Here is a 13,855-nt window from a genome sequence, read left to right as displayed (position 1 = left end):
TAGTTTAAAAAAATAAATAAATAAAAGATGGCAGCTCTCCATTGTCCACGGTGGCTTCACTGAGGGAGAGAGGCTCCCCAGATGGCTCCTCTCTTGCCTCCTGGTGGGGAACACCATGGCCCAACCGTCCCTTGCCCAGGATTTATCTTCCCCCAGAAAACCAATGACTGCAGAGCCGGCACCCCACCACCTCAGAGCCTCTTCAAAGGGGGAGCAGCCTCAAAGGGCATTTCTGAAGCTAACAAAGGCAGTGAAACCATCTGAAGGCATCTACAAGACTAGACCAGTGACTATCTGACTCCTCTAGCAGACCACCTCCCTCCATTCCACAAATACTTGCTGAGCATGTACCACATGCCTAGCGCTGGGGATACAGTGCTGGCTGAGACAGACAGAGTCCCTATGTATCCTTGTGATACAGACAAGCTAGTGGGGAGGGCAGACCCTATATCACACAGCTACAGGACTTCAAACTCCAAAAAGGGCTGTTAAAAAGCATAAGTAACTAGGAGCACTTAACAGGAAGACCTGGAAGGCTTCCCAGAGGAGGGGATAATGTTTTGGCTGAGTTCTGAAGGAAGAGTAGAAGTCCAGGGGAAGAGAAATTAGAAAGAGTGTCTCTTGGAGACCAAAAGTATATCTGCAAAGGCCCTGAAAAAGGAAGGAGGCATTTAAATGTGCAAGGAAATAAACGGAGAAGTAACCGGCGGTCCCCTTGCTGTGGCCTGCTGTGGATTTTGCCCTTGAAGAGTTTTAGGCAGGAGAGGAACAGGGTCTTCTCTGTAGGCAGTATGAGAGTAAATGGGGTGACTAATCAGGAGGTATTGGCAGTAGTCCAGGCCCAGGTCAAGGCAGCCAAAGAGATGGAGAGAGCAGAGTGCACTGACTTGAGAGATATCTTGGGGGCAAAGGGATAGGACTTGTACTGGATTCTTCCACCATTCTGTGCACGGAAGCTGTGCCCAATGGTTAAATCTTTCTTGCTTCCTTCTCCCTGTGAGTAAAAGGGATAGAGCCTGGTAGAAAGAGTTCTGGACCTGGGCTCAGGCACCTGTCCTGGCTCCGTACCTGTCTGGCCCTAGCTGCCCTCATCACTGAAAAAAATACAAACGACTAATACTTGTTTCAGACTCTGCCTTCTGTCCTTGCTGGGAGTCCATGTCTCTTGACCAGAGTGAAATGCATGCCTTCTTTCCACCTACGGTTACCCCTCTAAGCTCAACACTTGTGGACCAAGTTCTAATATCTCTTGTTTCTAAATCTGTTTATTGATCTGACAAGATTCATAACAGCGAATACTTGGCTGGGGACTGTTCTAAGCAATTGACATGCATTAGCTCATTAAATCCTCACAACAATCAATGAAGGAGGTTCTATGCGTCCTCAGAGGCACCTAGGCATTAAGCAGTTTTGTCTAAGATTGGATTGCTAGAAGAAACAGTACTTGAACCTGGGGAATCTGACTCCAGACCTGACAAAAGGGGGTTAGGAAGAGGGGAAAGAGGAGGGGGAGGGCCCTCTGCAACCTAGCACTCAGACCCTCACCAGGCGCTCAGAACATCCATTTGTAGAGTCAGACTTGCCATCTTGCCCTTTTCACCCTCCCCTCCCAGAGGCCTGTGACAATTCAGGTCCCAGCAACACCCACCTTGCATAGCATGACATTTAACACATATTCATCCTTCAAGGCACAATTCAAATGCCCCCTCTCCTGTAGCTTCCCTGGTACAATCTGAGTATAGCGACTGGCACATAGTAGCCGCTCAATAAATATTTGCAAATGAATGCCTCTCCCCCTCAAAAAAACAGATCGCTCTCTAAGTCAAACATAATCTTTGCCTCCTTGAACTCTCACGGTTCCTTTTCTCTCACTCTGATATCCTTCCTTCGCTTTGCATTGTTGATATTGATGTATACATTTGCTTGCTCCATCTAGAGTTTAACCTCCTGAGGGTAGGAATTCCCTGTGGCTCACACTGTATCCCTCACAGCACTTGGCATGAACAACCAGCTCAAGAAGGGGCCCTGGACAATGAATCAGATCTGAGTTCCAATTAGAACTTGAACATAAATTCACTGCTGAGTCATTTCACCTATTTGGTCTCCATTTTGTCACTTAAAAAATAGGAACCCTCAACTGAAGGAAGGGTTGTATCGTGGGTCACAGAATAAGCTATATTCAGACAGCCTCAGACCTAAATCTTCCCGAAAATGTGACCTTGAACATTCACGTTTAACACTGTGGAGACTCATTGTTCTTCATCTAGATACATAAACTATGTAGGCTAATACTGAGCTTGCAGGACTATTTTAAGAACTGGAGGGAATGCTAGTGCAGTTCTTGGCACATGCAAACGCTCTATAACTAGTAGGTACTATCATCAAAATCACCCTCACCATCATTACTTTATAATAAACATTTAAAGTTTCTTGCATCTCTAAAATTCTAAGATTTTTTTTTTCATCCAACCTCAAATCAAACCCTGTTCTGGATGACATTCTTTCAGGATGCTCTATCAGTAATAGTCTCTCTTTACTAATCAATTGATGTGTTTGATTGAGTTACTTTAAAATCCTTTTTAGCTAAAGTGCTGCCCACCTGTCTAAGGTTAGTGCCCTCAGCTCACCTCACACCATCACAAGGCCAATTCTCAGGGTGGCGAAGAATCCGCTGCCTTTTAAATCTCTTGCAGACATTCAAATAGATTCCCCACATTGAAGAATGATGTGGCTTCAGTCTGGGTGCCAGACTATGGCCCTGAAGAGCAGCCAGAAGCTGCTCTAGTTACTGTGTAGAAAGAGTGTACCCAGCACAGCAAAATAACCCTCTTTTTGGGAGATCAGTGCCAATATGCACATTCGGGCCTTTGGCTCCCATATTTTAATTTTGTGAAGTACCCAAAACTTGGAAGTGTGACTCTGGCTGCAATTCAAAACGCCAAGGTTATCCAATCAAGCATTCAGAGCTCAAATGCTCTCAAGGTTACCTACACAAGCATCTCAGCTCAGGGCAGGACCGCAAAGGACGCTCGCTCTTCTGTTGGATTCTTCCAACTGCTGGAGCTCTTCCTTTTATTTGCCAAAATCCCATCTTACCTCTGAGCAGATGATGAGAACGGTGGTGATGATGGTGATGGTAATGGCAGCTAACGTTTACTGAGTGCACTGTCCTAAGTGCTTTATACACAACTTATTTAATCCAACAACCCTTATGAAGCAGGTACTACTATTATGCCCATTTTAAACAACAGGGCAACTTACTGAAAACCAAGGAACAGAGTGGCGAAGTAACTTGCCCAAAGTCACAGAGGAGGTAAGTCATGGCACAGGACAAGCCCCAGGCACCCTAGTTCCAGACTCCAGCCAGGATACTTCCTCAGCCCTCAAGTAAAGGGAGCCCCAGGGTCCCTGCATCCAACACTGAGTCATCTTTTCTTCGGACTGCGTACCCACAGTTTCCTTCAATTCGAAAGACCTGGTTTGTAGACCCCTTTAACATGGTCACTCTCTAGTTTGTCCTGTTTCTTTTAAAATGAGTTATTCAGAATGAAACAATAATACTCCAGAAATGGTTAGATCACCCTGGGGAAAAATAGCTCCAGAGTCTAGAGATTCCACCTTCCACTGATGTACCTGAAGGTGTAGTCCCTTTATAAGTAGCCAGGACAGTCCTGCCAGCTCATCAAATCTTAGAATTTAAGAATGGAAAGCGACATTCTAATGTTTATCCAAGCCATCATCTTGAACTTGGGAAGCTACTAAGACACTCCACCATGAAGATATCAATGGTGACAAGACAGTGCTCCTGGCCCAGAGTTGTACGGTGGCCTTATTTGTTTGAATTTATTTATTTTTAGTTGGAGGATAATAACAAGATTGTGCTGGTTTCTGCCATACATAAACATGAATCAGTCACAGGTACACATATGTCCCCTCCCTCTTGAACCTCCCTCCCACCACCCTCCCCACCACACTCCTCTAAACTGTCACAGAACATTGGATTTGATCTCCCTGCGGCATCCAGCAAATTCCCACTGGCTATCTGTTTTACATATGGTAATATATATGTTTCAATGCTGTTCTCTCAATTCATCCCATCCTCTCCTCCCCTCACTGTGTCCACATGTCTGTTCTTTATGTCTGCATCTCCTTTGCTGCTCTGCAAATAGTTTCATCTGTACCGTCTTTCTAGATTCCACATGAATGCGTTAATATATAATACTTGTTTATCTCTTTCTGACTTATTTCACTTTGTATAATAGGCTCTAGGTTCATCCACCTCTAGGTGTAAGGTGGCCTTTTCGAAAGAAAGGCTGAACTGTACTGATGCCTCTTAAAGTCAAAACCATTGTGCATTTTTGTAGCTGCCTGGGGAGACTTCTTTCTGTCAGAAGCCTCTCCAGCTGGAAACTCCAAGGCATTAGAGTTTCTCAAAACACAGAAGCAGCTCAAATACTTGAGGTGAATCCACTGATGAATTTGAAAACTCAGAAATATTTCATTCATTTTGTTTTCCAGAGTTAAAAAAAAAAAAAAGACAAAGCACTCAAAAGTTTAGCCAGGCACAAATGAATCACCAGCGACTCAAAGTGTATTTTGCAGCAAAAGTCAACAACTTTGAGTTGTTCCTTTGAACTTTGCAAATATTTTAGGACTGCAAAAACCAGGGTGAATTTCTCGTGGAATTCCTGTCTGAAATTTCTTAATGTAATTTCCATATCTGGTCATATAAATAATTTAATATGACATTTTGGTCTTAATAGGACCTTACTGTTTCTGGCTCTAGCCTGCCCAGAACTGCAAAGGTATATAAAAATTGAGATATTAGGAACATGGCAGGAAGAAAGATAACTAATTACTTAGACAGTGCTTGAAGATCTAATGATTTTAAAGACAGTCTTTAAAGTCTAGGGCTCAGGGTAACAGGAAGGAAGCAATCCTAATTTTAATTCAACCTGGTGACTTGGCTGATGGAGACGTTCATTAACATCACTTTATCATGTTCCATAATTACCTGTGCATATATTCCCAAAACACAACAATGACAGTTGAGATAACCAGCATTGACAGAATCACTTTTCCTTTGACATTCATTATTTTCTCCTGGGAAAAGAAAAGAAGAGGGGGAAAAATAGATTAAATATATCAAGAGTGGGATATGATTTTTTTTTAAGAAATGTTTCTACCCATATCCTTTCTAAAAGGAAAAGGTGATGAATATTTAACAAGCACTAAGGAGCATTTTCTGGGCTTCCCCAGTGGCTCAGCAGTGAAGAATCCACCTGCAATGCAGGAGATGCAAGTTCGATCCCTGGGTGGGGAAGATCCCCTGAAGGAGGGCATGGCAACCCACTCCAGTACTCTTGCCTGGAGAATCCAGGGACAGAAGTGCCTGGTGGGCTATAGTCCATAGGGTCGCAAAGAGTTGGACACTACTGAAGCAACTCAGCACACACGCATGCAAGGAGCAGGTTCTACCTTAAACTGCATGGGTCTGCAACAGCAAATTAGCCAATTCAATGAACTGATGGGGCTGCCTGAGTTGCGAAAGATCCTAAGGCCACTTTGAGGCTCAGAGGGAAGGTATCCTGAGTGATCACAAGGTCCACCGTGGACGTGGGAGAGGGTTTGTTTATTTTTATTGGAGTATAGTTACTCTAAAATGTTGTGTTAGTTTTTGCTGTACAGTAAAGTAAATCAGCAATACATATACACATGTCCCCTCATTTTTAGATTTCCTTCCCATTTAGGTCACCACAGAGCAATGAGTACAGTTCCTTGTGCTATACAGTAGGTTCTCATTAGTTACAGGTTCTCATTAGGTATCTATTTAGTACATAGTAGTATCTATATGTGAATCCCAATCTCTCAATTCATCCCATCTCACCCCTCCCCCACTTGATAACCTTAAATTTGTTCTCTACATCTGTGACTATTTCTACTTTGCAAACAAGTTCATCTGTACCATTTTTCTAGAGTGAGGGTTGAGCTAAGGGTTCCCACGGATGCTGGACTCCTCTGACTTGATAGCATGTGACTTTGGGGAATCATCAATTCCATGGCTCTACTGCCTCTGATATCCTAATTATGTGCTCCTTTGTTCAGATGAGAAAACATGCTGGTCTTTTACAATTGAGACTCAATCATTTCCCAGGTGGCCTTTCCCTACCACACTCACACAGCTGGTGCACAGTAGGTACATAAATATTTCTTAATTGCTGCATGAAATTGTGATCAAAGGGGGAAGGGGTGCTGGGTAGAGAATTACAGCTTGGGAAGTACTTTGATTTGGGTGGTTGGGGAAGGACTCACTGGGGAGATGACTTTAAAGCTTCCCATAGGGTGAAGATAGGATGGAAAAAAAAGTACCATGAGAAGGGATGAGAATATTTGAGAAATAGCATCTATATCAGGCTAGAGAAAAAGCTTCCTGTGTTTGGGAAAAACAAAAACAAAAAACCTGGACAAGAAAAATATAGTACAGTTGTCCCACCTGAGTGAAAGAGGTGGGGTGGTGGTGGTGATGACTGGCAGTCAGAGGGCAGGCAGGGGCAGTCAGAGGCTGGAAGGGCATGGAAAGAGGGCAGAGACCCACAAAAGCATCTGAAGCTGGAGAGTCACCCGACCCATCTTCATTCAGAGAGACCCATCTGGTCACTGGGTGTGGGGAACGGATAAAACGACAAGCTAGACCATTCTAATTGCAACAGAGGAGATGGGCTGGGGACTTCCCTGGTGGTCCAGTGGTTAAGAATCTGCCTGCTGATGCAGGGGACAAGGGTTCGATCCCTAGTCTAGGAAGATCCCACACACAGCAGTGCCTGCACTCTGAAGCCCTCAAGCCACAACTACTGAGCCTATATGCTACAACTACTGAAGCCCAGCATGCTCGGAGCCTATGATCCACAACAAAACAAGCCATTGCAATGAGAAGCCTGCCCGCCACAACTAGAGAAAGCCCTTGCATAGTAACAAAGACCCAGGGCAACCAAAATTAAATAAATAAATTTTTTTTAAAAAAGAGGAAATGGGCTGTTTCAATGGTTGGTTTCATTCAAAATATGCTTTGGAGAGAGAATTGATAGGATTTGGTGGTAATTTAGTCATTAGGGATGAAGGAAGAAACAAGGTTTCTGCTTAAGCAGGTAGGTTGCAGCATTTAGTCAGATTGGTTGCAGGAGGAATAGGCTTGGAGGAAAATAATGATGAGTTCCCTCTTGGATGAGTGAATTTCAAGGAGCGTGTGAACACCTGAAATGGAGACTCATAGGCAAGCGGAATTCAAGTCTGAAGTTCATCAGAGAAATGTGGGCAGGCTGTGCAATTGGGGGAGAATCCATAGACCAAGGACAATATTTAACGTGAAGGGAATAAATTCAATTACCAAGGAGATAATGGAGAGAGATAAAAGGGAAGGAGGAGGGCCCTGGGCTGAAGCTTGAAGATGCTGACACTCAAAGGTAGGATAGAGAAGGGGGCGAGAAGGAGAGGACCCGCGGGTGGAGAAACGTGAGAGTAGAGATCTGGGAGCCAATGTCATTGCTTTGGTGAAACCACTTGTGGAGAAATTGACTGACAACATGGAGTCAGTCAGGCTCTCCTGTCCCACTCTCTCACAGCCTCACAGATTGTGTTCCATAAGTAACAATATTGCTGACCTTGGTAACACTGGGCCTTCACACCTACTTGGCCATGGGCCACTTTTGTCTGTCTTAGTATATCAGTAGTCTTTGAAGACTTGCTACTGGGAGAGAATAAACACGTCTGCAATCACTATGGCTCCTTGAGTCTTCTTCCAGCTTCCCTGGTTGTGCCTTATCTACCCTGGGTCCAGTGAACCGTGTGAGTGGCAAGACATCAATCCCTACCCCCAACCACCAGCGTAGCCCCCTTTCTCTCCTCCCGCTCCCCCATCACTCTGTTCACGTTGCTGCACATATCACCTTGGGAGGCGGCTCACATGGCAACATCCACATTTGGCTCCATCTCCTCTGATCGTTCCTATGAGCTCCCTGAGGGCAGGAGGGATGTCTTCTTATTCAACCCTGAAGCCCCAGTGCCCTCAAAGAGCCAGAGGAGGCCGTCACCTAGTGAGCGTGTGAAATAAAGTAAGCAGGCACCGAGACGGTCCTTCATGGGACAGGTTATTCTCCAACTCTTTTCAAAGAGTGTTCTGAAATGATTCCTGGCTTGGATCTCCTGTGCCCCATCACCTTTATTATTATTTTCTTTTTCCTCCCTACTTTCTAAACAACTTCTTGGCCTTGCCAAGTGGTATGTGGGATCTTAGTTCCCTGACTAATGATAGAACCTGCACCCACCCCCTGCGTTGGAAGAGCGGAGTCTTAATCACTGGACTGCCAGGGATAGTCCCTTCATCACTTTTATTATTAAATCCAGTTAAAGAAGAGGAAGTGCGGGATTACCAGCCACGACATTTCTTGCTTAGAAAGTGAGCTCTGTTTGGAAATGGAAAAGCCAGGGCTGAATTCAAGGTCATAACTCACCCTCCCGCTTTCAGGGTGACCGGTGGTGTTTCAGAGACCGTGAGAAGATAGACCTGCTGGGCCACAGGGACACCTCAGTTTCAGCTTCTTCCCTGTGAATACCTCGTGAGCCAGCACACACAGCCCAGGACCCATGGCAAAGTTACAAAATACAGAGGAATGCTTGCGACTCTTCCTGGCTGCTAGGAAAAGCCACTTGATTTCTACGTCAATACCATGAGCATTGTGTGCAAGGAAAGGCCAGGGTTTGGAAACAAACAGCTCTGGACTGAGACTGTGGCCACCCTGCTCTGCTGCTATGGTCCCTTCCAGAGAAGTGTAGATGGTGATTAGAAAACAGGAGTCTGGGAGTGAAGTAGGGATTTGAGACATACAAAACTGGCTAACTCCAAACACATAGCAGCTTCTCAGACCCTCATCTGACTCCAGCAAGCTCTGAAAACTGAAAGCCTGTTTATAATTCAATTGACATCCAGGCCCTAAATGATGTGAGGCTATTTATAATCTTTATTCCTCTCAGTGAGGCTGTTTAAATGTTTCTTTGTATAAATATTGATGTATTTTGTTATGTGCTGCTGCTGCTGCACTGGGACATTATATAATATATGATAAATACTCTGCATACAAAAAAAATTCTGAATTCCAACATACTTGGCCCTAGGGATTCATAAAAGGGACACTGGACTTGTAATGGATCATAGTAGATGGGTTTCCTCGTCTTTAAAATGCGGATAAAAATGGTGATGGTTGCAAGAGATGGCATCTGTAAAATGTTTAGCATTGTGCCTGGCATCCTGTGAACGCTCAAAAATGGCCAGTTCTTCTTACTGATGTCCATAAAATAGGCTGTTGGGAGGATCCAATGAAGAGAGCAAAGTACTTGGTACTCAGCAAAAGCTCAAAACATATTTGAGAAAAAAGAAAAAGGGCTTTGGAATAAGAACATGTTAAACAAAAAAGTGCCAATCGATGCAAATTAGGGACTCTGAAGGTCTATCCGTCTGTTCTGTGCTGCAGCCTGATTAAGAGCCCTTTGGAAAGGCCAGGTGACTTTGATTTTCTTTGATCAACCCCACCTGCTGAGGATGAAACACAAATTTGCTCCCAGTGTAAGAAAAACGTGAAACAAACAACTCTCGTGGTAGAGAACACTGACACCTCCGCACCCCCTCTCCAAATGCAGGTGTTTGATTTCTTTAATCTCAGGTATTAGCCCCAGAGACAACTCTTGAAGCCCATTTTTAATATTTTTCTCATTTTTTAAAATTTTGGCTGCTATTCCTTGTGGAGCGCAGGCTTAGTTGTCCAGTAGCTTATGGGGCCTTAGGTCCTGGACCAGGGATCAACCATCACCCCCTGCATTGGAAGGGGTTCTTAACCTGTGGATTCTTAACCACTGGACCACCAGGGAAGTCCCTTGGAGCCCATTTCTTTCTGGATCCTATAAATGACATGAATCTGCTGACTTTTTGCTATGGGTCAGGTGTCACTCTTGTTAGAGACTCACAGTTGGAAGCTGCCCAAATGAGTCAATCTCGAGTCCTTCAGCAAAGCACCGGGGACAGAAGGGTTGGCAGGGTGGCCAGTCAGTTCAGTTGTTCAGTCGTGTCCGACTCTTTGCGACCCATGAATCGCAGCACGCCAGGCCTCCCAGTCCATCACCAATTCCCGGAGTTTACCCAAACCCATGTCCATCAAGTTGGTGATGCCATCCAACCATCTCATCCTCTGTCGTCCCCTTCTCCTCCCACCCCCAATCTTTCCCAGCATTAGGGTCTTTTCCAATGAGTCAACTCTTCGCATGAGGTGGCCAAAGTATTGGAGTTTCAGCTTCAACATCAGTCCTTCCAATGAACAACCAGGACTGATCTCCTTTACGATGGACTGGTTGGATCTTCTTGCAGTCCAAGGGACTCTCAAGAGTCTTCTCCAACACAACAGTTCAAAAGCATCAATTCTTTGGGGCTCAGCTTTCTTCACCGTCCAACTCTCACATCCATACATGACCACTGGAAAAACCATAGCCTTGACTAGATGGACCTTTGTTGGCAAAGTAATGTCTTTGCTTTTAAATATGCTGTCTAGGCTGCTCATAACCTTCCTTCCAAGGAGTAAGCGTCTTTTAATTTCATGGCTGCAATCACCATCTGCAGTGATTTTGGAGCCCAGAAAAATAAAGTCTGACACTGTTTCCACTGTTTCCCCATCTATTTCCCATGAAGTGATGGGACCAGATGCCATGATCTTGGTTTTCTGAACGTTGAGCTTTATGCCAACTTTTTCACTCTCCTCTTTCGCTTTTATCAAGAGGCTCTGTAGTTCTTCTTCACTTTCTTCCATAAGAGTGCTGTCATCTGCATATCTGAGGTTATTGATATTTCTCCCAGCAATCTTGATTCCAGCTTGTGCTTCTTCCAGCCCAGTATTTCTCATGATGTACTCTGCATATAAGTTAAATAAGCAGGGTGACAATATACAGCCTTGACGTACTCCTTTACCTATTTGGAACCAGTCTGTTGTTCCATGTCCAGTTCTAACTGTTGCTTCCTGACCTGCATACAGGTTTCTCAAGAGACAGGTCAGATGGTCTGGTATTCCCATCTCTTGAAGAATTTTCCACAGTTTATTGTGATCCACACAGTCAAAGGCTTTGGCATAGTCAATAAAGCAGAAATAGATGTTTTTCTGAAACTCTCTTGCTTTTTCGATGATCCAGCAGATGTTGGCAATTTGATCTCTGGTTCCTCTGCCTTTTCTAAAACCAGCTTGAACATCTGGAAGTTCACGGTTCACGTATTGCTGAAGCCTGGCTTGGAGAATTTTGAGCATTACTTTACTAGCGTGTGAGATGAGTGCAATTGTGCGGTAGTTTGAGCATTCTTTGGCATTGCCTTTCTTTGGGATTGGAACGAAAACTGACCTTTTCCAGTCCTGTGGCCACTGCTGAGTTTTCCAAATTTGCTGGCATATTGAGTGCAGCACTTTCACAGCATCATCTTTCAGGATTTGAAATAGCTCAACTGGAATTCCATCACCTCCACTAGCTTTGTTCATAGTGATGCTTTCTAAGGCCCACTTGACTTCACATACCAGGATGTCTGGCTCTAGGTGAGTGATCACACCATTGTGATTATCTGGGTCGTGAAGATCTTTTTTGTACAGTTCTTCTGTGTATTCTTGCCACCTCTTCTTTATATCTTCTGTTTCTGTTAGGTCCATACCATTTCTGTCCTTTATCGAGCCTATCTTTGCATGAAATGTTCCCTTGGTATCTCTAATTTTCTTGAAGAGATCTCTAGACTTTCCCATTCTGTTGTTTTCCTCTATTTCTTTGCATTGATCGCTGAGGAAGGCTTTCTTATCTCTCCTTGCTATTCTTTGGAACTCTGCATTCAGATGGGAATATGTTTCCTTTTCTCCTTTGCTTTTTGCTGCTCTTCTTTTCACAGCTATTTGTAAGGCCTCCTCAGACAGCCATTTTGCTTTTTTGCATTTCTTTTCCATGGAGATGGTCTTGATCCCTGTCTCCTGTACAGTGTCACGAACCTCTGTCCATAGTTCATCAGACACTCTATCAGATCTAGTCCCTTAAATCTATTTGTCACTTCCACTGTATAATCATAAGGGATTTGATTTAGGTCATACCTGAACGGTCTACTGGTTTTCCTTACTTTCTTCAATGTAAGTCTGAATTTGGCAATAAGGAGTTCATGAGCTGAGCCACAGTCAGCTTCCGGTCTTGTTTTTGCTGACTGTATAGAGCTTCTCCATCTTGGGCTGCAAAGAATATAATCAATCTGATTTCGGTGTTTACCATCTGGTGACGTCCATGTGTAGAGTCTTCTCTTGTGTTGTTGGAAGAGGGTGTTTGCTATGACCAGTGCGTTCTCTTGGCAAAACTCTATTAGCCTTTGCCCTGCTTTATTCTGTACTCCAAGGCCAAATTTGCCTGTTACTCCAGGTGTTTCCTGACTTCCTACTTTTGCATTCCAGTCCCCTATAATGAAAAGGCATCTTTTTTGGGTGTTAGTTCTAAAAGGTCTTGTAGGTCTTCATAGAACCGTTCAAGTTCAGCTTCTTCAGTGTTACTGGTCGGGGCATAGACTTGATGACCAGTAGGTCTTTGAAAACACTTTCATTTTTCTCTCTGGATAAGATGAGGCATTTGGCAGGCAATGTGGTCTAAAAGCCCTTCACTGACGTGTTTGTCTCTCAGAATGTTCAAAACTTTGTCATTCTGAAGACTGGTAGTTGACAATCTTATCCACCATGTAGGAAATGTGCACTTGCTTCTAAATAGCCCATTTAAGAGGTACAGCATAGAATTAGGCCGTGTGTGTACTCAGTTGCTGAGCTGTGTCTGATTCTTCGTGACGCTATAGACTGTAGCACGGCAGGTTCCTCTGTCCATGGGATTCTCCAGGCAAGAATACTGGAGTGGGTTGCCATGCTCTCCTCTAGGGGATCTTCTCAACTCAGGGACTGAACCCACGACCCCTGCATTGCACCCTTTCCTTGTTGCTCAGATGGTAAAGAGTCCGCCTGCAATGGAGGAGACCGGGGTTCAATCCATGGGTAGGGAAGATCCCCTGGAGAAGGGCATGGCAATCCACTCCAATATTCTTGCCTGGAGAATCCCATGGACAGAGAAGCCTGGTGGGCTACAGTCAGTGGGGTAGCATACAATCAGACATGACTGAGCGACCAACACAAACCTCCCCTGCATTGTAGGCAGATTCTTTGCCACTGAGCCACCTGGGAAGCCCCTGAATTAGGCCCTACAGGGTACTAACACCCTGTCTTATATGGGAGAGTGCGACTATCTGAGTCACCTGGCCCCACCCTTCAGAGGATCAGGTGAGCCCTCCCAGCATCTCTCAGCCCTCTTGTCAATGGTGTTTGCAATTTCTCTCTGAATCCATCCTACCACCCACAAGGGCTGCTCCTGGGCCACTCCCAGAACTCAGCCCTTACCATGGCTTCCAAATAAAACCACCCCCACTCCTGGAACACGTGCAGATGGTGCTAAAAACCCCAGTGTATTTCGCAAGGCAGGGTCACAACATCATTTCTCCAACTTCCTTACCCCCTTCCCCTGCCTCCTTTTCCACTTCTGTTTCCCTGGAGCGTCAGACTTTTCCATGAGGCCCATAAATTACTTCTTCCATACAGATGATACCCACATCCACGGCTTCAGAGAATCTCATCATTTCACCCCATCTGGTGTAAGTCCAGGTATTCCTTCCCAACAGAACTCCTCTCTGAAGGGAAGTCTAGTGGCCCTTGTTTTCCCCATCTCACATCAGGGGGAGAGGTGAGAATCTCAGCTGAATCATCGGGCACTCAGA

The 13,855-nt window shown here is 44.7% G+C and overlaps 1 protein-coding gene across 4 annotated transcripts in view; it reads right to left on the bottom strand.

The window, feature by feature from the left end:
- The window catches only part of GGTA1 (glycoprotein alpha-galactosyltransferase 1 (inactive)), a 73,121-nt gene that overhangs the window by 17,151 nt on the left and 42,115 nt on the right, over nt 1-13,855 (bottom strand). For all 4 annotated transcript variants that reach the window (XM_081588804.1, XM_081588805.1, XM_081588807.1 and 1 more), the window contains one exon: nt 5,015-5,103. In XM_081588804.1, coding sequence (XP_081444930.1) covers nt 5,015-5,094 — 80 coding nt within the window. In that variant the 5' untranslated portion in view covers nt 5,095-5,103. The remainder of the gene's footprint in view (nt 1-5,014; nt 5,104-13,855) is intronic.

Source organism: Giraffa tippelskirchi, chromosome 4 (genome assembly GCF_054371585.1).
Source record: "Giraffa tippelskirchi isolate mGirTip1 chromosome 4, T2T-mGirTip1v1.2.pri, whole genome shotgun sequence".
In the NCBI taxonomy this organism is placed as follows: domain Eukaryota; kingdom Metazoa; phylum Chordata; class Mammalia; order Artiodactyla; family Giraffidae; genus Giraffa; species Giraffa tippelskirchi.
Note: the sequence above shows the minus strand (reverse complement) of the source record. Positions and strands in the feature narration are given on the sequence as shown.